The sequence below is a fragment of the Oncorhynchus masou genome, chromosome 14 (genome assembly GCF_036934945.1).
Source record: "Oncorhynchus masou masou isolate Uvic2021 chromosome 14, UVic_Omas_1.1, whole genome shotgun sequence".
Taxonomy (NCBI): domain Eukaryota; kingdom Metazoa; phylum Chordata; class Actinopteri; order Salmoniformes; family Salmonidae; genus Oncorhynchus; species Oncorhynchus masou.
Genome location: NC_088225.1, coordinates 5541719 through 5564628, shown reverse-complemented (window position 1 = coordinate 5564628; position 22910 = coordinate 5541719). Strand labels below are relative to the sequence as shown.

General features: G+C 45.4%; 2 protein-coding genes across 2 annotated transcripts; both read left to right on the top strand.

Moving 5' to 3' along the window:
• The first annotated feature begins 1673 nt into the window (after positions 1-1673).
• Positions 1674-5285, top strand: LOC135554029 (heat shock 70 kDa protein). Its single transcript, XM_064986026.1, has 2 exons — positions 1674-1966; positions 2893-5285. Exon 2 carries the CDS (start codon positions 2916-2918, stop codon positions 4848-4850), a length of 1935 nt encoding a protein of 644 aa, XP_064842098.1. The 5' UTR covers positions 1674-1966; positions 2893-2915; the 3' UTR covers positions 4851-5285.
• Positions 5286-8826: 3541 nt separating this feature from the next.
• LOC135554028 (heat shock 70 kDa protein) lies at positions 8827-11995 on the top strand. The gene is made up of 2 exons (XM_064986025.1): positions 8827-8942; positions 9877-11995. The coding sequence occupies exon 2, from the start codon at positions 9900-9902 to the stop codon at positions 11832-11834; it is 1935 nt and encodes a 644-aa protein (XP_064842097.1). The 5' UTR covers positions 8827-8942; positions 9877-9899; the 3' UTR covers positions 11835-11995.
• Positions 11996-22910: the final 10915 nt, after the last annotated feature.

Here is a 22910-nt window from a genome sequence, read left to right as displayed (position 1 = left end):
TGTGGGTTAATCTTTCATTTATTTGGCGTGGGCTACGACCAAACAGTAGCCTGTGTAAAGTTGGGTTAATAAACCATCAATTCTTAAACTCATTCCTCTGCCTGGACAATTGTTCCTTTATGATCTAGTCAGGTCATTACAATATCATACCAATTCGAAGATGGACATCCACAAAATAATACATACCATACGAAAACATAACATATCATACTAAATGAAGTGTCTTGGATTGACACCCCTCCCCCTCCATCGGTTCCTGAATGGACACCCCACCCCTGCTGTGCTAGCTGTAGAAGACAGTGTCCTTCGCCCCCAGCATGCGGGAGCGACATCATGTGCAAACACACAGTGTCGCCTCATGTACCAGAGAAAACCATGCCCGACAGGCTTGGCAAAACACACGGCCTAGCCCCCATCCCACTAGCACATCTAGCTTGCTAGTTAGATAGCACACGGTCTCACCCAAGCCTCCCACCTGCTGCGTAATGGACAAGCTGGAAAAAATAACAGACAGTGTACTTCGCTCCCACCTGCCCTCACCGTCGTTAACAGAACTGCGAGAAAACAGAGACGAAGGACACAGTCTACTGGTGTATGGCCAGCTAGCTACCGTTGCCGCCCCTTCTTCTGTGGGGTTTATCGCCAGCTGGCATCCAATGGTACTGTGCATTAATGCACCTTCCGCCTTTCCTATCTTAAAAGTTGACATATATAATAACAAAGAGGGGTTCCTGCATATGCAGGAACGCCCTGAATTGCAGGCCGCAATTATCTTGGTCCCGACAGAGATCATTGCGTCAAGGTTGACATGTTCAGGGTGGGACCCGGCATTCAAATAGACGATTCTGAGATTAAACTATTTTTGTTGACACTCAGATTATTTGAAAATGTTCTGTTTGTCTACCTGTTGTATTAAAAGCACACATTTGTGGCATTATTTACACACTCTCAGAATGAGCTGCTTCAACTTCAGTGGCCTTCCTCTACTGGTCGGGCGTGTGAGTTCAAGTGTGACAAGTTTTTGTGTGGTCTCGTTGAAATAGAGTAGCCGGACAATCACGTGGCAGTTATCTTTCCAAAGAAATGTACTTAAATATGATTAGACTGTAATTCACAGGAGAATGTCACAAGGAGTTCACATTTGCTTAGCATTAACACAATGTCCTCATGATGGGGATATCATGGAGATATCTTGTTTTTGGTTAGCAAATGTGAACTGATAGGCCATCAGTACGGAATAGGGTAGACTAGAATGGTATAGAACAGAATATCATTGACTAGAATAGATTAGAGAAGGATTAGCCAGTGTGTTCATCATTTGTCTTTCATTTAACAATTAATACTGGATATCTTAAATAGTCTGGCTTTCATTTAAAAAAGGATCTTCCCTGGAGGCACATTAACTTGTGGTGAGTTGCACATACTACTTGTGCAGTAGGCACTCAATTCTCTTACAATACATGTCTATTATTCATTAGTGAGAAACACATGTATAGACTGACATCTCGTGAACTGTTGAGGAACTGCAGTGTGGCCGATAGACTGAAATGTCGACTGAATAAGGTTGAACCGGATGCTGTTTCATTTGTGTTGAAATTTGAATCATTAACGGTTTTTGATCATTTTAATCAATACAAATAATGGTTTCACTATTAGTGTGTTGTGTGTGTGCGTTCTGGACAGGTCTCCGCGCCTCTCGAACGCTCTGGAATAACGAGAACGTTCATTTGCATACGCCTCGCAGCCTGCGTCATTGCACAGGATTGCTGCGCTCTCTTGAGCAATGTCGTCGGAGTGTTCGAGAAATGGCTAGAAATCATGAGTGCTATTTTTTAGGCACTGGGGGTGGTATATATTCTGGTGAAGTACATTCAGATTCAAACATCGACTCAACGAGAATACTAAAGGGAAAAGAAAGCAAGAAAAGAGAAGAGACACGTTCAACAGACCTCTACATTCATAAACTGTAAGTAAAGGGGAATTAATACAGGACCCTATTTTCATAATGGCTGTGACAGTTATAAACTTGATAGAATAAACAATGACGCTGTGGTGGTTGCGTGGACATAGCTGATTTAGCTATAACATTATGCCAGAATATTTGGTTAACTAATAAAGAAATAATATTATAAAAATATAATATTATAATAACATTCATTGGACAGACTATGCCTACATTTCTTTTGTAGCATATTATTATTTTATTATAATTAGTTATTTGTTCATTTTAAGAAAATCTGCTCTAATTCTGTTAAGATAACACAATATTATTCAGGAGTGTTCATAGAAAAAATGTAGACCTGTTGTGAAAATAGTTTCTCTGTAATGGATTAGCAGAAATGATTGTGTCTAACACTAATATATAACACAAACATTGACAACAGTGTTGTTTTCAGACCTGGGTTCAAATGCTTATTATTGTTTTTCAAGGACTTTAAAATACCAGTACATTTTGAAATATAAGTAGTTGAATATTGGAATGAGTTTGGAAATACATTTGGAAAGTATTACCATGTATTTGAAAATACTCAAATACACAGACAAGTGTATTTTAAAATAAAAATATTTCATGCATTTGAACCCAAGATTGTTTGTTCCTAGGTGCACTTGAAATGTATTTGGAGACAAGTATTTGAAAATAGTTTAAAATAGTATTTAAATAAAATGATTTGATAATACTTTAAATAGAAGTGGCCACATTATTTGAAAATACTCAAATACACAGAAAATAAGAATTAGAAATACTTAAATACGCATGTATTTGAACCCAGGTCTGGTTGTTATTCAAGTATATTTAGGCTAACATCTCTGTTGGTGGAGATTGACATTACTTGCACCTAGGCTTTCGTAGAATAATATCAATTTCTAAAATATTATTTCATTCGTTTGTAGGCAACTAACTCCAAACCATCAAGATGTCATCAGCTAAAGGCCCGTCTATCGGCATTGACCTGGGCACCACCTACTCCTGTGTGGGGGTGTTCCAGCATGGTAAAGTGGAGATCATCGCCAACGACCAGGGCAACAGGACCACACCCAGCTATGTGGCCTTCACAGACACCGAGAGACTTATCGGAGACGCAGCAAAGAACCAGGTGGCCATGAACCCCAACAACACCGTTTTCGACGCCAAACGCCTGATTGGCCGGAAGTTCAACGATCAGGTCGTGCAAGCCGACATGAAGCACTGGCCCTTCAAGGTGGTCAGCGACGGAGGAAAGCCTAAAGTTCAGGTCGATTACAAAGGTGAGAACAAATCCTTCAACCCAGAGGAGATCTCCTCCATGGTCCTGGTGAAGATGAGGGAGATCGCTGAGGCTTACCTGGGCCAGAAGGTGTCCAATGCAGTCATCACAGTCCCTGCCTACTTCAACGATTCACAGAGACAGGCCACTAAGGACGCTGGAGTGATCGCTGGGCTGAATGTGCTGAGGATCATCAACGAGCCCACGGCGGCAGCCATCGCCTACGGCATGGACAAAGGCATGTCCAGGGAACGCAACGTCCTGATTTTTGACCTGGGTGGGGGCACCTTTGACGTCTCCATCCTGACCATCGAGGATGGGATCTTTGAGGTGAAGGCCACGGCTGGAGACACTCACCTGGGAGGGGAGGACTTTGACAACCGCCTGGTCAGTCACTTTGTGGAGGAGTTCAAGAGGAAACACAAGAAGGACATCAGCCAGAACAAGCGGGCTCTGAGGAGGCTGAGGACAGCCTGCGAGAGGGCCAAGAGAACACTGTCCTCCAGCTCCCAGGCCAGCATTGAGATTGACTCCCTTTTTGAGGGCATCGACTTCTACACCTCCATCACCAGGGCTCGTTTTGAGGAGATGTGTTCCGACCTCTTCAGGGGAACCCTGGAGCCTGTGGAGAAAGCCCTCGGGGATGCCAAGATGGACAAGGCCCAAATCCACGACGTCGTCCTGGTCGGAGGCTCCACCCGGATCCCCAAGGTCCAGAAGCTCCTGCAGGACTTTTTCAACGGCCGAGAGCTAAACAAGAGCATCAACCCAGACGAGGCGGTGGCCTACGGCGCTGCCATCCAGGCGGCCATCTTGTCTGGCGACAAGTCTGAGAACGTCCAGGACCTGCTGCTGCTGGATGTGGCTCCCCTGTCCCTGGGCATCGAAACCGCCGGAGGGGTCATGACCGCCCTGATCAAACGCAACACCACCATCCCATCCAAACAGACCCAGACCTTCACCACTTACTCCGACAACCAGCCCGGGGTCATGATCCAGGTCTACGAGGGAGAGAGAGCCATGACAAAGGACAACAACCTCCTGGGGAAGTTTGAGCTTTCTGGGATCCCCCCTGCCCCACGAGGAGTCCCTCAGATCGAGGTGACCTTTGACATCGACGCCAACGGCATTCTGAACGTATCAGCGGTGGACAAGAGCACGGGCAAAGAGAACAAGATCACCATCACCAACGACAAGGGCCGGCTCAGCAAAGAGGATATTGAGAGGATGGTGCAGGACGCTGACAAATACAAAGCTGAGGATGACGCACAGAGGGAGAAGGTAGCTGCCAAGAACTCCCTGGAGTCGTACGCCTTCAATATGAAGAGCAGCGTGGAGGACGACAACATGAAAGGCAAGATCAGCCAGGAGGACAAAAAGAAAGTGGTGGACAGGTGCGACCAGACCATTTCCTGGTTGGAGAACAACCAGCTGGGCGACAAAGAGGAGTATGAGCATCAGCTAAAGGAGCTGGAGAAAGTATGCCAGCCTATCATTACCAAGCTGTACCAGCAGGGAGGGATGCCCACAGGTTGCTGTGGAGATCAGGCACGGACCAGCTCTGGTGACAGCTCCCAAGGCCCAACCATTGAAGAGATTGACTAAAGTGAGGGATTTTTATAAAGGACTTTTCAAAATGCATTAGTATCACTGCATACAATTTACTATTCAGGAAATACTTTGTACTTGTAAAAACACACTGTACATCTGTTGATTCATACCATATTGCATTGCTGGACATTGCAGATAAAATGTATATAAATATGTTTCTAGGTCTGTTGGCTGTTTTCTTGATTTCCTTCTCATCATAACACATTGATTATTCACATTTTTTACACAATACCATGAAATATTGTAAACAAAACTTTGATAGACGGCTAAACCACCAGAGAGAACAAGTGAAGACACCCTAATGGCCACAATGTTTAGCTTATCAACTCTTTATTCTGCCATAACATCTGATACAATCACTATGGTCCTTCTTGGGAAAAGAGGCACAAATACATTTCTGGCACATATTAAAAAAACAATTACAGGTCACATTTTTCCTTACTTTGTGCTTATTGGTGTCAAGCTCAAAGAACCAAATACTGTATATTTAACTGATTTTGAAGTATTTAAAGTGGAACTGACAGCATTTGAACTACTTTGTTTCATATCTGCAACAGACAATCATAATATCAGTAAAACATATCAAATTCCCAGTTTATGCTTCAAAACCAACTTTGTAAGAGGTTTTAAAAAAAGAGGTTCTATTTGACTCAAAATTCCATGTTGTACAGTAAGGGAATGTCAATACAATGAAACTGTAAGGTGTTCATCCATACAATTATTATTTAATTCAATGAAAAACATGTTTTAAGTTCAAATGTTACAACAACCTATAGCTAAGTTGTTGTTATTTGGTGATAAATACTTTTTGATTAGGGTCGCAGCATATTATGGACATCTGCAAGCGTAGCAGCAAAGGCTGGACAAATGATTTATCTATTTTGTTTTAAAACGTTAAGATGCTATATACAGTATATGAACATAAGTGGATATTATAGAGGGCCAATATTATAAAGGGCCATATTCTTTCGAATAAAACAATGGCCAGTTGTTTTGTAAAAGAAATAGCCTTTGTCTGGCGAATTCGTTGGGTACATTGACTTCAATAATTCAAAACCTAGGAGCCTCGTGGTTCTCACCACATTCCATAGACTTACACAATAATTATGACTACACCTGGAGGACATCCTCCAACCTATCAGAGCTCTTGCAGTATGAACTAACAAGTTTTCCATCCAAAGGATCTGATAATTAATTTAGTACTGAAAGCATAAGCTACAGCTAGCTAGCACTGCAGTGAGTAGTTGACTCAAAGAGAGAAAGGCAATAGTTGAAGCAGCATAGAGAGAGAGAGCTAGCTATATTTCATTAGATTTTTTTTTCTTCTTAGTCTACCTTTCACTTAGCTATTGCAGCTAATTTATTATACCCAAAGAACCTGACTCAAACAGAGAGAAATGCTATTTATGTTAGCTAGCTGGCTAAGTCTATTCAACACTGCAACTCTTCCAAGTCAATGTAAGCTTTTGGTTTTATAAATGTATGGACACCGGGGCCCGCCGGTTTAACTGCTAAACTACTTGCTGTACACTGTAATGCGTGATTGTACACTTGGGATTGGATTGTGGGTTTACTAATGTGTTGGTTCTATTTTGGTTTGTTTTACTATAACCTTGATATGGTGACGATGTAGGTTGTGTAGCGGTTAGTGGTTATGTATGGTGTGACGGTTTGGTAAGGAGAGGTTTTTGTGCCTGGTCACAGATAGCTGTTGTGTTGTGTACTGAAGTCCACAAGTGAAGGGAAAAGCTGAGAGGAGGAAAGCTTGTAGATGCGAGAATGAATTTTACAACAAGTAAAGTGATAATGCTCTATGTGGCTGCTATGAAATTTAACTGTGTGTGTGTGATCAGGGGTGTATTCATTCTGCCGATTCTGTTGCAAAATGTTTCTTAAACAGTACGAAATGGGGCGGGACCAACCTGAATTTATTTGTCCAATAGAAACTTTCGAAACGTTTTGCAACTGTTTGGACTAAAGGTTACACCCCAGATCAGCTAGATGCAGGCAAGAGTGTGCAAGGTGGGATTGAATGTGTCTCTGCCTGTCACCTTGATCACTCCAATTTGTCTCTCGACCTGTGCACCTACGGTATAAACTTTCATTTCTAGGCTATAGGTTGTAGCAATCTCTTGATTGGTTTAGGGAAAATTTGAGTATCATGGAGTAGCCTAAACCTATTGATGTGACATTGAGCTGGGTGAATGGGAATATGAATGACAGTCATCCAATATGCTGTAATCGAAATAAGGCCATGGTAATAAAACAAAATCCTCCATAATCTTGAACGACACCAACCGGCACTGCTGTGTATATAGTGTGAAGTGTGTCCTCATCTAGTAGGTATGTGGTATTGTGGTATGGTAAGGCAACTTAATTTGCGAGAAGTCATAGTATTTTACTGTCAGCCATTGTTGCCATTAATCCTCAATCAGACCACCAGAGAGCATCTTTGAGCACATCTACACTCAAGTATCCAGGGCTGAATACTTATGTAAATTTTGTATTTATTTTTTATTTATCTGTTATTTTACCAGGTAAGTTGACTGAGATCCCATTCTCATTTGCAGCAACGGCCTTGGGAATAGTTACAGGGGAGAGGAGGGAGATTAATGAGCCAATTGTCAACTGGGGATTATTAGGTGACCGTGATGGTTTGAAGGTCAAATTGGGAATTTAGCCAGGACACCGGGGTTAACACCCCTACTCTTACGATAAGTGCCATGGGATCTTTAATGACCTCAGAGAGTCAGGACACCCGTTTATTGTCCCATCCGAAAGACGGCACTCTCCACAGGGCAATGTCCCCAATCACTGCCCTGGGGCATTGAGATATATTTTTTTAGACCAGAGGAAAGAGTGCCTCCTACTGGCCCTCCAACACTTCTTCCAGCAGCATCTGGTCTCCCATCTAGGGACTGACCAGGACCAACCCTGCTTTGCTTCAGAAGCAAGTCAGCAGTGGTATGCAGGGTGGTAAACTGCTGGCGAAATAAGGTATTTCTGTTTTTATTTTTAATAAATATGAGACCATTTAAAAAAAAATGTTTTTGCTTTGTCATTATGAGGTATTGTGTGTTGACTGATGATGAAAACAATTATTTCATCCATTTTTAGAATAAGGCTGTAACGTAACAAATTGTGGAAAAAGTCAAGGGGTCTGAATACTTTACCAATGCAATGCATATTAGCAAATACTTTAGCTACCATTTGTGTTTTTGTCATTAAAATTCACAGGAGAATGTCACAAGGAGTTCACATTTGCTTAGCATTAACACGATATCCTCATGATGGGGATGTCATGGAGATATCTTGTTTTTGGTTAGCAAATGTGAACTGATAGGCCATCAGTACGGAATAGGGTAGACTAGAATGGTATAGAACAGAATATCATTGACTAGAATAGATTAGAGAAGGATTAGCCAGTGTGTTCATCATTTGTCTTTCATTTAACAATTAATACTGGATATCTTAAATAGTCTGGCTTTCATTTAAAAAAGGATCTTCCCTGGAGGCACATTAACTTGTGGTGAGTTGCACATACTACTTGTGCAGTAGGCACTCAATTCTCTTACAATACATGTCTATTATTCATTAGTGAGAAACACATGTATAGACTGACATCTCGTGAACTGTTGAGGAACTGCAGTGTGGCCGATAGACTGAAATGTCGACTGAATAAGGTTGAACCGGATGCTGTTTCATTTGTGTTGAAATTTGAATCATTAACGGTTTTTGATCATTTTAATCAATACAAATAATGGTTTCACTATTAGTGTGCTGTGTGTGTGCGTTCTGGACAGGTTTCCGCGCCTCTCGAACGCTCTGGAATAACGAGAACGTTCATTTGCATACGCCTCGCAGCCTGCGTCATTGCACAGGATTGCTGCGCTCTCTTGAGCAATGTCGTCGGAGAGTTCGAGAAATGGCTAGAAATCATGAGTGCTATTTTTTAGGCACTGGGGGTGGTATATATTCTGGTGAAGTACATTCAGATTCAAACATCGACTCAACGAGAATACTAAAGGGAAAAGAAAGCAAGAAAAGAGAAGAGACACGTTCAACAGACCTCTACATTCATAAACTGTAAGTAAAGGGGAATTAATACAGGACCCTATTTTCATAATGGCTGTGACAGTTATAAACTTGATAGAATAAACAATGACGCTGTGGTGGTTGCGTGGACATAGCTGATTTAGCTATAACATTATGCCAGAATATTTGGTTAACTAATAAAGAAATAATATTATAATCATATAATATTATAATAACATTCATTGGACAGACTATGCCTACATTTTTTTTGTAGCATATTATTATTTTATTAGAATTAGTTATTTGTTCATTTTAAGAAAATCTGCTCTAATTCTGTTAAGATAACACAATATTATTCAGGAGTGTTCATAGAAAAAATGTAGGCCTGTTGTGAAAATAGTTTCTCTGTAATGGATTAGCAGAAATGATTGTGTCTAACACTAATATATAACACAAACATTGACAACAGTGTTGTTTTCAGACCTGGGTTCAAATGCTTATTATTGTTTTTCAAGGACTTTAAAATACCAGTACATTTTGAAATATAAGTAGTTGAATATTGGAATGTGTTTGGAAAAACATTTGGAAAGTATTACCATGTATTTGAAAATACTCAAATGCACAGACAAATGTATTTTAAAATTAAAATATAAAAATATTTCATGCATTTGAACCCAGGATTGTTTGTTCCTAGGTGCATTTGAAATGTATTTGGAGACAAGTATTTGAAAATAGTTTTAAATAGTATTTAAATAAAATGATTTGAAAATACTTTAAATAGAAGTGGCCACATTATTTGAAAATACTCAAATACACAGAAAATAAGAATTAGAAATACTTAAATACGCATGTATTTGAACCCAGGTCTGGTTGTTATTCAAGTATATTTAGGCTAACATCTCTGTTGGTGGAGATTGACATTACTTGCACCTATGCTTTCGTAGAATAATATCAATTTCTAAAATATTATTTCATTCGTTTGAAGGCAACTAACTCCAAACCATCAAGATGTCATCAGCTAAAGGCCCGTCTATCGGCATTGACCTGGGCACCACCTACTCCTGTGTGGGGGTGTTCCAGCATGGTAAAGTGGAGATCATCGCCAACGACCAGGGCAACAGGACCACACCCAGCTATGTGGCCTTCACAGACACTGAGAGACTTATCGGAGACGCAGCAAAGAACCAGGTGGCCATGAACCCCAACAACACCGTTTTCGACGCCAAACGCCTGATTGGCCGAAAGTTCAACGATCAGGTCGTGCAAGCCGACATGAAGCACTGGCCCTTCAAGGTGGTTAGCGACGGAGGAAAGCCTAAAGTTCAGGTCGATTACAAAGGTGAGAACAAATCCTTCAACCCAGAGGAGATCTCCTCCATGGTCCTGGTGAAGATGAGGGAGATCGCTGAGGCTTACCTGGGCCAGAAGGTGTCCAATGCAGTCATCACAGTCCCTGCCTACTTCAACGATTCACAGAGACAGGCCACTAAGGACGCTGGAGTGATCGCTGGGCTGAATGTGCTGAGGATCATCAACGAGCCCACGGCGGCAGCCATCGCCTACGGCATGGACAAAGGCATGTCCAGGGAACGCAACGTCCTGATTTTTGACCTGGGTGGGGGCACCTTTGACGTCTCCATCCTGACCATCGAGGATGGGATCTTTGAGGTGAAGGCCACGGCTGGAGACACTCACCTGGGAGGGGAGGACTTTGACAACCGCCTGGTCAGTCACTTTGTGGAGGAGTTCAAGAGGAAACACAAGAAGGACATCAGCCAGAACAAGCGGGCTCTGAGGAGGCTGAGGACAGCCTGCGAGAGGGCCAAGAGAACACTGTCCTCCAGCTCCCAGGCCAGCATTGAGATTGACTCCCTTTTTGAGGGCATCGACTTCTACACCTCCATCACCAGGGCTCGTTTTGAGGAGATGTGTTCCGACCTCTTCAGGGGAACCCTGGAGCCTGTGGAGAAAGCCCTCGGGGATGCCAAGATGGACAAGGCCCAAATCCACGACGTCGTCCTGGTCGGAGGCTCCACCCGGATCCCCAAGGTCCAGAAGCTCCTGCAGGACTTTTTCAACGGCCGAGAGCTAAACAAGAGCATCAACCCAGACGAGGCGGTGGCCTACGGCGCTGCCATCCAGGCGGCCATCTTGTCTGGCGACAAGTCTGAGAACGTCCAGGACCTGCTGCTGCTGGATGTGGCTCCCCTGTCCCTGGGCATCGAAACCGCCGGAGGGGTCATGACCGCCCTGATCAAACGCAACACCACCATCCCATCCAAACAGACCCAGACCTTCACCACTTACTCCGACAACCAGCCCGGGGTCATGATCCAGGTCTACGAGGGAGAGAGAGCCATGACAAAGGACAACAACCTCCTGGGGAAGTTTGAGCTTTCTGGGATCCCCCCTGCCCCACGAGGAGTCCCTCAGATCGAGGTGACCTTTGACATCGACGCCAACGGCATTCTGAACGTATCAGCGGTGGACAAGAGCACGGGCAAAGAGAACAAGATCACCATCACCAACGACAAGGGCCGGCTCAGCAAAGAGGATATTGAGAGGATGGTGCAGGACGCTGACAAATACAAAGCTGAGGATGACGCACAGAGGGAGAAGGTAGCTGCCAAGAACTCCCTGGAGTCGTACGCCTTCAATATGAAGAGCAGCGTGGAGGACGACAACATGAAAGGCAAGATCAGCCAGGAGGACAAAAAGAAAGTGGTGGACAGGTGCGACCAGACCATTTCCTGGTTGGAGAACAACCAGCTGGGCGACAAAGAGGAGTATGAGCATCAGCTAAAGGAGCTGGAGAAAGTATGCCAGCCTATCATTACCAAGCTGTACCAGCAGGGAGGGATGCCCACAGGTTGCTGTGGAGATCAGGCACGGACCAGCTCTGGTGACAGCTCCCAAGGCCCAACCATTGAAGAGATTGACTAAAGTGAGGGATTTTTATAAAGGACTTTTCAAAATGCATTAGTATCACTGCATACAATTTACTATTCAGGAAATACTTTGTACTTGTAAAAACACACTGTACATCTGTTGATTCATACCATATTGCATTGCTGGACATTGCAGATAAAATGTATTTAAATATGTTTCTAGGTCTTTTGGCTGTTTTCTTGAATTCCTTCTCATCATAACACATTGATTATTCACATTTTTTACACAATACCATGAAATATTGTAAACAAAACTTTGAGAGACGGCTAAACCACCAGAGAGAACAGGTGAAGACACCCTAATGGCCACAATGTTTAGCTTATCAACTCATTATTCTGCCATAACATCTGATACAATCACTATGGTCCTTCTTGGGAAAAGAGGCACAAATACATTTCTGGCACATATTAAAAAAACAATTACAGGTCACATTTTTCCTTACTTTGTGCTTATTGGTGTCAAGCTCAAAGAACCAAATACTGTATATTTAACTGATTTTGAAGTATTTAAAGTGGAACTGACAGCATTTGAACTACTTTGTTTCATATCTGCAAACGGACAATCATAATATCAGTAAAACATATCAAATTCCCAGTTTATGCTTCAAAACCAACTTTGTAAGAGGTTTTAAAAAAAGAGGTTCTATTTGACTCAAAATTCCATGTTGTACAGTAAGGGAATGTCAATACAATGAAACTGTAAGGTGTTCATCCATACAATTATTATTTAATTCAATGAAAAACATGTTTTAAGTTCAAATGTTACAACAACCTGTAGCTAAGTTGTTGTTATTTGGTGATAAATACTTTTTGATTAGGGTCGCAGCATATTATGGACATCTGCAAGCGTAGCAGCAAAGGCTGGACAAATGATTTATCTATTTTGTTTTAAAACGTTAAGATGCTATATACAGTATATGAACATAAGTGGATATTATAAAGGGCCATATTCTTTCGAATAAAACAATGGCCAGTTGTTTTGTAAAAGAAATAGCCTTTGTCTGGCGAATTCGTTGGGTACATTGACTTCAATAATTCAAAACCTAGGAGCCTCGTGGTTCTCACCACATTCCATAGACTTACACAATAATTATGACTACACCTGGAGGACATCCTCCAACCTATCAGAGCTCTTGCAGTATGAACTAACAAGTTTTCCATCCAAAGGATCTGATAATTAATTTAGTACTGAAAGCATAAGCTACAGCTAGCTAGCACTGCAGTGAGTAGTTGACTCAAAGAGAGAAAGGCAATAGTTGAAGCAGCATAGAGAGAGAGAGCTAGCTATATTTCATTAGATTTTTTTTTCTTCTTAGTCTACCTTTCACTTAGCTATTGCAGCTAATTTATTCTACCCAAAGAACCTGACTCAAACAGAGAGAAATGCTATTTATGTTAGCTAGCTGGCTAAGTCTATTCAACACTGCAACTCTTCCAAGTCAATGTAAGCTTTTGGTTTTATAAATGTATGGACACCGGGGCCCGCCGGTTTAACTGCTAAACTACTTGCTGTACACTGTAATGCGTGATGGTACACTTGGGATTGGATTGTGGGTTTACTAATGTGTTGGTTCTATTTTGGTTTGTTTTACTATAACCTTGATATGGTGACGATGTAGGTTGTGTAGCGGTTAGTGGTTATGTATGGTGTGACGGTTTGGTAAGGAGAGGTTTTTGTGCCTGGTCACAGATAGCTGTTGTGTTGTGTACTGAAGTCCACAAGTGAAGGGAAAAGCTGAGAGGAGGAAAGCTTGTAGATGCGAGAATTTTACAACAAGTAAAGTGATAATGCTCTATGTGGCTGCTATGAAATTTAACTGTGTGTGTGTGATCAGGGGTGTATTCATTCTGCCGATTCTGTTGCAAAATGTTTCTTAAACAGTACGAAATGGGGCGGGACCAACCTGAATTTATTTGTCCAATAGAAACTTTCGAAACGTTTTGCAACTGTTTGGACTAAAGGTTACACCCCAGATCAGCTAGATGCAGGCAAGAGTGTGCAAGGTGGGATTGAATGTGTCTCTGCCTGTCACCTTGATCACTCCAATTTGTCTCTCGACCTGTGCACCTACGGTATAAACCTTCATTTCTAGGCTATAGGTTGTAGCAATCTCTTGATTGGTTTAGGGAAAATTTGAGTATCATGGAGTAGCCTTAACCTATTGATGTGACATTGAGCTGGGTGAATGGGAATATGAATGACAGTCATCCAATATGCTGCAATCGAAATAAGGCCATGGTAATAATACAAAATCCTCCATAATCTTGAACGACACCAACCGGCACTGCTGTGTATATAGTGTGAAGTGTGTCCTCATCTAGTAGGTATGTGGTATTGTGGTATGGTAAAGCAACTTAATTTGCGTGAAGTCATAGTATTTTACTGTCAGCCATTGTTGCCATTAATCCTCAATCAGACCACCAGAGAGCATCTTTGAGCACATCTGCACTCATAAGTATCCAGGGCTGAATACTTATGTAAATTTTGTATTTATTTTGTATTTATCTGTTATTTTACCAGGTAAGTTGACTGAGATCCCATTCTCATTTGCAGCAACGACCTTGGGAATAGTTACAGGGGAGAGGAGGGAGATTAATGAGCCAATTGTCAACTTGGGATTATTAGGTGACCGTGATGGTTTGAAGGTCAAATTGGGAATTTAGCCAGGACACCGGGGTTAACAGGTTGTGTAGCCTAGAGCGATTTTCTAGGTTAGCTAGCCAGCTATTGTCGTTCTTTTAAAGTAACGTAACGCAATCAACCTGCTAGCTAGCCAGCTAGCCCCCGAATAGCAGCACTGTAGAAACTATTACACTCGACGGAACGACTTGATTAGTGTAGTGTCAACATCGCAGCCACTACCAGCTAGCCTACTCCAGCAGTACTGTATCATTTCAATCATTTTAGTCAATAAGATTCTTGCTACGTAAGCTTAACTTTCTGAACATTCGAGACGTGTAGTCCACTTGTCATTCCAATCTCCTTTGCATTAGCGTAGCCTCTTCTGTACCCTGTTAACTATGTGTCTATCTATCCCTGTTCTCTCCTCTCTGCACAGACCATACAAACGCTCCACACCGCGTGGCCGCGGCCACCCTAATCTGGTGGTCCCAGCGCGCACGACCCACGTGGAGTTCCTGGTCTCCGGTAGCCTCTGGAACTGCCGATCTGCGGCCAACAAGGCAGAGTTCATCTCAGCCTATGCCTCCCTCCAGTCCCTCGACTTCCTGGCACTGACGGAAACATGGATCACCACAGATAACACTGCTACTCCTACTGCTCTCTCTTCGTCCGCCCACGTGTTCTCGCACACCCCGAGAGCTTCTGGTCAGCGGGGTGGTGGCACCGGGATCCTCATCTCTCCCATGTGGTCATTCTCTCTCTCTCCCCTTACCCATCTATCTATCGCCTCCTTTGAATTCCATGCTGTCACAGTTACCAGCCCTTTCAAGCTTAACATCCTTATCATTTATCGCCCTCCAGGTTCCCTCGGAGAGTTCATCAATGAGCTTGATGCCTTGATAAGCTCCTTTCCTGAGGACGGCTCACCTCTCACAGTCCTGGGCGACTTTAACCTCCCCACGTCTACCTTTGACTCATTCCTCTCTGCCTCCTTCTTTCCACTCCTCTCTTTTGACCTCACCCTCTCACCTTCCCCCCCTACTCACAAGGCAGGCAATACGCTCGACCTCATCTTTACTAGATGCTGTTCTTCCACTAACCTCACTGCAACTCCCCTCCAAGTCTCCGACCACTACCTTGTATCCTTTTCCCTCTCGCTCTCATCCAACACTTCCCACACTGCCCCTACTCGGATGGTATCGCGCCGTCCCAACCTTCGCTCTCTCTCCCCCGCTACTCTTTCCTCTTCCATCCTATCATCTCTTCCCTCTGCTCATACATTACATTTACATTTAAGTCATTTAGCAGACGCTCTTATCCAGAGCGACTTACAAATTGGTGAATTCACCTTCTGACATCCAGTGGAACAGCCACTTTACAATAGTGCATCTAAGTCATTAAGGGGGGGGGGGTGGTGAGAAGGATTACTTATCCTATCCTAGGTATTCCTTGAAGAGGTGGGGTTTCAGGTGTCTCCGGAAGGTGGTGATTGACTCCGCTGTCCTGGCGTCGTGAGGGAGTTTGTTCCACCATTGGGGGCCAGAGCAGCGAACAGTTTTGACTGGGCTGAGCGGGAACTGTACTTCCTCAATGGTAGGGAGGCGAGCAGGCCAGAGGTGGATGAACGCAGTGCCCTTGCTTGGGTGTAGGGCCTGATCAGAGCCTGGAGGTACTGCGGTGCCGTTCCCCTCACAGCTCCGTAGGCAAGCACCATGGTCTTGTAGCGGATGCGAGCTTCAACTGGAAGCCAGTGGAGAGAGCGGAGGAGCGGGGTGACGTGAGAGAACTTGGGAAGGTTGAACACCAGACGGGCTGCGGCGTTCTGGATGAGTTGTAGGGGTTTAATGGCACAGGCAGGGAGCCCAGCCAACAGCGAGTTGCAGTAATCCAGACGGGAGATGACAAGTGCCTGGATTAGGACCTGCGCCGCTTCCTGTGTGAGGCAGGGTCGTACTCTGCGGATGTTGTAGAGCATGAACCTACAGGAACGGGCCACCGCCATGATGTTGGTTGAGAACGACAGGGTGTTGTCCAGGATCACGCCAAGGTTCTTAGCGCTCTGGGAGGAGGACACAATGGAGTTGTCAACCGTGATGGCGAGATCATGGAACGGGCAGTCCTTCCCCGGGAGGAAGAGCAGCTCCGTCTTGCCGAGGTTCAGCTTGAGGTGGTGATCCGTCATCCACACTGATATGTCTGCCAGACATGCAGAGATGCGATTCGCCACCTGGTCATCAGAAGGGGGAAAGGAGAAGATTAATTGTGTGTCGTCTGCATAGCAATGATAGGAGAGACCATGTGAGGTTATGACAGAGCCAAGTGACTTGGTGTATAGCGAGAATAGGAGAGGGCCTAGAACAGAGCCCTGGGGGACACCAGTGGTGAGAGCGCGTGGCGAGGAGACAGATTCTCGCCACGCCACCTGGTAGGAGCGACCTGTCAGGTAGGACACAATCCAAGCGTGGGCCGCGCCGGAGATGCCCAACTCGGAGAGGGTGGAGAGGAGGATCTGATGGTTCACAGTATCGAAGGCAGCCGATAGGTCTAGAAGGATGAGAGCAGAGGAGAGAGAGTTAGCTTTAGCAGTGCGGAGCGCCTCCGTGATGCAGAGAAGAGCAGTCTCAGTTGAATGACTAGTCTTGAAACCTGACTGATTTGGATCAAGAAGGTCATTCTGAGAGAGATAGAGGGAGAGCTGGCCAAGGACGGCACGTTCAAGAGTTTTGGAGAGAAAAGAAAGAAGGGATACTGGTCTGTAGTTGTTGACATCGGAGGGATCGAGTGTAGGTTTCTTCAGAAGGGGTGCAACTCTCGCTCTCTTGAAGACGGAAGGGACGTAGCCAGCGGTCAGGGATGAGTTGATGAGCGAGGTGAGGTAAGGGAGAAGGTCCCCGGAAATGGTCTGGAGGAGAGAGGAGGGGATAGGGTCGAGCGGGCAGGTTGTTGGGCGGCCGGCCGTCACAAGAAGCGAGATTTCATCTGGAGAGAGAGGGGAGAAAGAGGTCAGAGCACAGGGTAGGGCAGTGTGAGCAGAACCAGCGGTGTCGTTTGACTTAGAAAACGAGGATCGGATGTCGTCGACCTTCTTTTCAAAATGGTTGACGAAGTCATCTGCAGAGAGGGAGGAGGGGGGAGGGGGAGGAGGATTCAGGAGGGAGGAGAAGGTGGCAAAGAGCTTCCTAGGGTTAGAGGCAGATGCTTGGAATTTAGAGTGGTAGAAAGTGGCTTTAGCAGCAGAGACAGAGGAGGAAAATGTAGAGAGGAGGGAGTGAAAGGATGCCAGGTCCGCAGGGAGGCGAGTTTTCCTCCATTTCCGCTCGGCTGCCCGGAGCTCTGTTCTGTGAGCTCGCAATGAGTCATCGAGTCACGGAGCGGGAGGGGAGGACCGAGCCGGCCTGGAGGATAGGGGACATAGAGAGTCAAAGGATGCAGAAAGGGAAGAGAGGAGGGTTGAGGAGGCAGAGTCAGGAGAAAGGTTGGAGAAGGTATGAGCAGAGGGAAGAGATGAAAGGATGGAAGAGGAAAGAGTAGCGGGGGAGAGAGAGCGAAGGTTGGGACGGCGCGATACCATCCGAGTAGGGGCAGTGTGGAAGTGTTGGATGAGAGCGAGAGGGAAAAGGATACAAGGTAGTGGTCGGAGACTTGGAGGGGAGTTGCAGTGAGGTTAGTGGAAGAACAGCATCTAGTAAAGATGAGGTCGAGCGTATTGCCTGCCTTGTGAGTAGGGGGGAAGGTGAGAGGGTGAGGTCAAAAGAGGAGAGGAGTGGAAAGAAGGAGGCAGAGAGGAATGAGTCAAAGGTAGACGTGGGGAGGTTAAAGTCGCCCAGGACTGTGAGAGGTGAGCCGTCCTCAGGAAAGGAGCTTATCAAGGCATCAAGCTCATTGATGAACTCTCCGAGGGAACCTGGAGGGCGATAAATGATAAGAATGTTAAGCTTGAAAGGGCTGGTAACTGTGACAGCATGGAATTCAAAGGAGGCGATAGATAGGTGGGTAAGGGAGAGAGAGAGAATGACCACTTGGGAGAGATGAGGATCCCGGTGCCACCACCCCGCTGACCAGAAGCTCTCGGGGTGTGCGAGAACACGTGGGCGGACGAAGAGAGAGCAGTAGGAGTAGCAGTGTTATCTGTGGTGATCCATGTTTCCGTCAGTGCCAGGAAGTCGAGGGACTGGAGGGAGGCATAGGCTGAGATGAACTCTGCCTTGTTGGCCGCAGATCGGCAGTTCCAGAGGCTACCGGAGACCAGGAACTCCACGTGGGTCGTGCGCGCTGGGACCACCAGATTAGGGTGGCCGCGGCCACGCGGTGTGGAGCGTTTGTATGGTCTGTGCAGAGAGGAGAGAACAGGGATAGATAGACACATAGTTAACAGGGTACAGAAGAGGCTACGCTAATGCAAAGGAGATTGGAATGACAAGTGGACTACACGTCTCGAATGTTCAGAAAGTTAAGCTTACGTAGCAAGAATCTTATTGACTAAAATGATTGAAATGAAAGAGTACTGCTGGAGTAGGCTAGCTGGTAGTGGCTGCGATGTTGACACTACACTAATCAAGTCGTTCCGTCGAGTGTAATAGTTTCTACAGTGCTGCTATTCGGGGCTAGCTGGCTAGCTAGCAAGGTTGATTGCGTTCCGTTACTTAAAAGAACGACAATAGCTGGCTGGCTAACCTAGAAAATCGCTCTAGGCTACACAATTGTCTTAGATACAAAGACGGCTATGTAGCTAGCTAGCTACGATCAAACAAAACAAACCGTTGTACTGTAATAGTTACTACAGTGCTGCTATTCGGGGCTAGCTGGCTAGCTACATTAGAAGAACGACAATAGCTGGCCAGCTAACCTAGAAAATCGCTCTAGACTACACAATTGTCTTAGATACAAAGACGGCTATGTAGCTGGCTAGCTACGATCAAACAAATCAAACCGTTGTACTGTAATGAAGTGAAATGAAAATGTGATACTACCTGTGGAACGACGCGGAATGTTGACCGGGTAGTTGGAGTTCAATTCGGTAGAGGTTGGCTAGCTGTTGGCTAGCTAGCTAGCAGCATTTCCTACGTTAAGGACGACAAATAGCTGGCTAGCTAACCTCGGTAAATTAAGATAATCACTCTAAGTCTACACACTCTAAACTGCACAATTATCTTGGATACGAAGACAACTATGTAGCTAGCTGACACTACGCTAATCGAGTCGTTCAGTTGAGTGTAATAGTTTCTACAGTGCTAGTGGACAGTGGATGTTAGCTAGCTGCTTAGCTGCTTAGCTAGCTGCTTAGCTAGCTGCTGGGCAGATACGTTAGGACGACGAAATACGATAATTATGCAATTGTCGTTGATACAAAGACGGCTATGTAGCTGGCTAAGAAGAAATTGCTAAGATTAGACAAATCAAACCGTTGTACTATAACGAAATGTAATGAAAAGTTATAAAAAGTTATACTACCTGCGGACCGAAGTGTAGATGCGGCCGCTCGCTCCAACCGGAATATATATACCTTCTCCAACCTTTCTCCTGATTCTGCCTCCTCAACCCTCCTCTCTTCCCTTTCTGCATCCTTTGACTCTCTATGTCCCCTATCCTCCAGGCCGGCTCGGTCCTCCCCTCCCGCTCCGTGGCTCGATGACTCATTGCGAGCTCACAGAACAGAGCTCCGGGCAGCCGAGCGGAAATGGAGGAAAACTCGCCTCCCTGCGGACCTGGCATCCTTTCACTCCCTCCTCTCTACATTTTCCTCCTCTGTCTCTGCTGCTAAAGCCACTTTCTACCACTCTAAATTCCAAGCATCTGCCTCTAACCCTAGGAAGCTCTTTGCCACCTTCTCCTCCCTCCTGAATCCTCCTCCCCCCCCTCCTCCCTCTCTGCAGATGACTTCGTCAACCATTTTGAAAAGAAGGTCGACGACATCCGATCCTCGTTTGCTAAGTCAAACGACACCGCTGGTTCTGCTCACACTGCCCTACCCTGTGCTCTGACCTCTTTCTCCCTCTCTCTCCAGATGAAATCTCGCTTCTTGTGACGGCCGGCCGCCCAACAACCTGCCCGCTCGACCCTATCCCCTCCTCTCTTCTCCAGACCATTTCCGGGGACCTTCTCCCTTACCTCACCTCGCTCATCAACTCATCCCTGACCGCTGGCTACGTCCCTTCCGTCTTCAAGAGAGCGAGAGTTGCACCCCTTCTGAAAAAACCTACACTCGATCCCTCCGATGTCAACAACTACAGACCAGTATCCCTTCTTTCTTTTCTCTCCAAAACTCTTGAACGTGCCGTCCTTGGCCAGCTCTCCCGCTATCTCTCTCAGAATGACCTTCTTGATCCAAATCAGTCAGGTTTCAAGACTAGTCATTCAACTGAGACTGCTCTTCTCTGCATCACGGAGGCGCTCCGCACTGCTAAAGCTAACTCTCTCTCCTCTGCTCTCATCCTTCTAGACCTATCGGCTGCCTTCGATACTGTGAACCATCAGATCCTCCTCTCCACCCTCTCCGAGTTGGGCATCTCCGGCGCGGCCCACGCTTGGATTGCGTCCTACCTGACAGGTCGCTCCTACCAGGTGGCGTGGCGAGAATTTGTCTCCTCGCCACGCGCTCTCACCACTGGTGTCCCCCAGGGCTCTGTTCTAGGCCCTCTCCTATTCTCACTATACACCAAGTCACTTGGCTCTGTCATAACCTCACATGGTCTCTCCTATCATTGCTATGCAGACGACACACAATTAATCTTCTCCTTTCCCCCTTCTGATGACCAGGTGGCGAATCGCATCTCTGCATGTCTGGCAGACATATCAGTGTGGATGACGGATCACCACCTCAAGCTGAACCTCGGCAAGACGGAGCTGCTCTTCCTCCCGGGGAAGGACTGCCCGTTCCATGATCTCGCCATCACGGTTGACAACTCCATTGTGTCCTCCTCCCAGAGCGCTAAGAACCTTGGCGTGATCCTGGACAACACCCTGTCGTTCTCAACCAACATCATGGCGGTGGCCCGTTCCTGTAGGTTCATGCTCTACAACATCCGCAGAGTACGACCCTGCCTCACACAGGAAGCGGCGCAGGTCCTAATCCAGGCACTTGTCATCTCCCGTCTGGATTACTGCAACTCGCTGTTGGCTGGGCTCCCTGCCTGTGCCATTAAACCCCTACAACTCATCCAGAACGCCGCAGCCCGTCTGGTGTTCAACCTTCCCAAGTTCTCTCACGTCACCCCGCTCCTCCGCTCTCTCCACTGGCTTCCAGTTGAAGCTCGCATCCGCTACAAGACCATGGTGCTTGCCTACGGAGCTGTGAGGGGAACGGCACCGCAGTACCTCCAGGCTCTGATCAGGCCCTACACCCAAGCAAGGGCACTGCGTTCATCCACCTCTGGCCTGCTCGCCTCCCTACCATTGAGGAAGTACAGTTCCCGCTCAGCCCAGTCAAAACTGTTCGCTGCTCTGGCCCCCCAATGGTGGAACAAACTCCCTCACGACGCCAGGACAGCGGAGTCAATCACCACCTTCCGGAGACACCTGAAACCCCACCTCTTCAAGGAATAACTAGGATAGGATAAGTAATCCTTCTCACCCCCCCTTAATGATTTAGATGCACTATTGTAAAGTGGCTGTTCCACTGGATGTCAGAAGGTGAATTCACCAATTTGTAAGTCGCTCTGGATAAGAGCGTCTGCTAAATGACTTAAATGTAATGTAAAAACACCCCTACTCTTACGATAAGTGCCATGGGATCTTTAATGACCTCAGAAAGTCAGGACACCCGTTTAACGTCCCATCCGAAAGACGGCACTCTACACAGGGCAATGTCCCCAATCACTGCCCTGGGGCATTGAGGTATATTTTTTTAGACCAGAGGAAAGAGTGCCTCCTACTGGCCCTCCAACACTTCTTCCAGCAGCATCTGGTCAACCATCTAGGGACTGACCAGAACCAACCCTGCTTAGCTTCAGAATCAAGATGCAAGTCAGCAGTGGTATGCAGGGTGGTAAACTGCTGGCGAAATAAGGTATTTCTGTTTTTATTTTTAATAAATATGAGACCATTTCAAAAAAAATGTTTTTGCTTTGTCATTATGAGGTATTGTGTGTTGACTGATGATGAAAACAATTATTTCATCCATTTTTAGAATAAGGCTGTAACGTAACAAATTGTGGAAAAAGTCAAGGGGTCTGAATACTTTACCAATGCAATGCATATTAGCAAATACTTTAGCTACCATTTGTGTTTTTTGTCATTAAAATTCACAGGAGAATGTCACAAGGAGTTCACATTTGCTTAGCATTAACACAATGTCCTCATGATGGGGATGTCATGGAGATATCTTGTTTTTGGTTAGCAAATGTGAACTGATAGGCCATCAGTAAGGAATAGGGTAGACTAGAATGGTTTAGAACAGAATATCATTGACTAGAATAGATTAGAGAAGGATTAGCCAGTGTGTTCATCATT

Coding starts and splice junctions, on each gene's coding strand:
- LOC135554028 (XM_064986025.1), top strand. CDS start 9,900: ATGTCATCAGCTAAAGGCCCGTCTATCGGCATTGACCTGGGCACCACC.
- LOC135554029 (XM_064986026.1), top strand. CDS start 2,916: ATGTCATCAGCTAAAGGCCCGTCTATCGGCATTGACCTGGGCACCACC.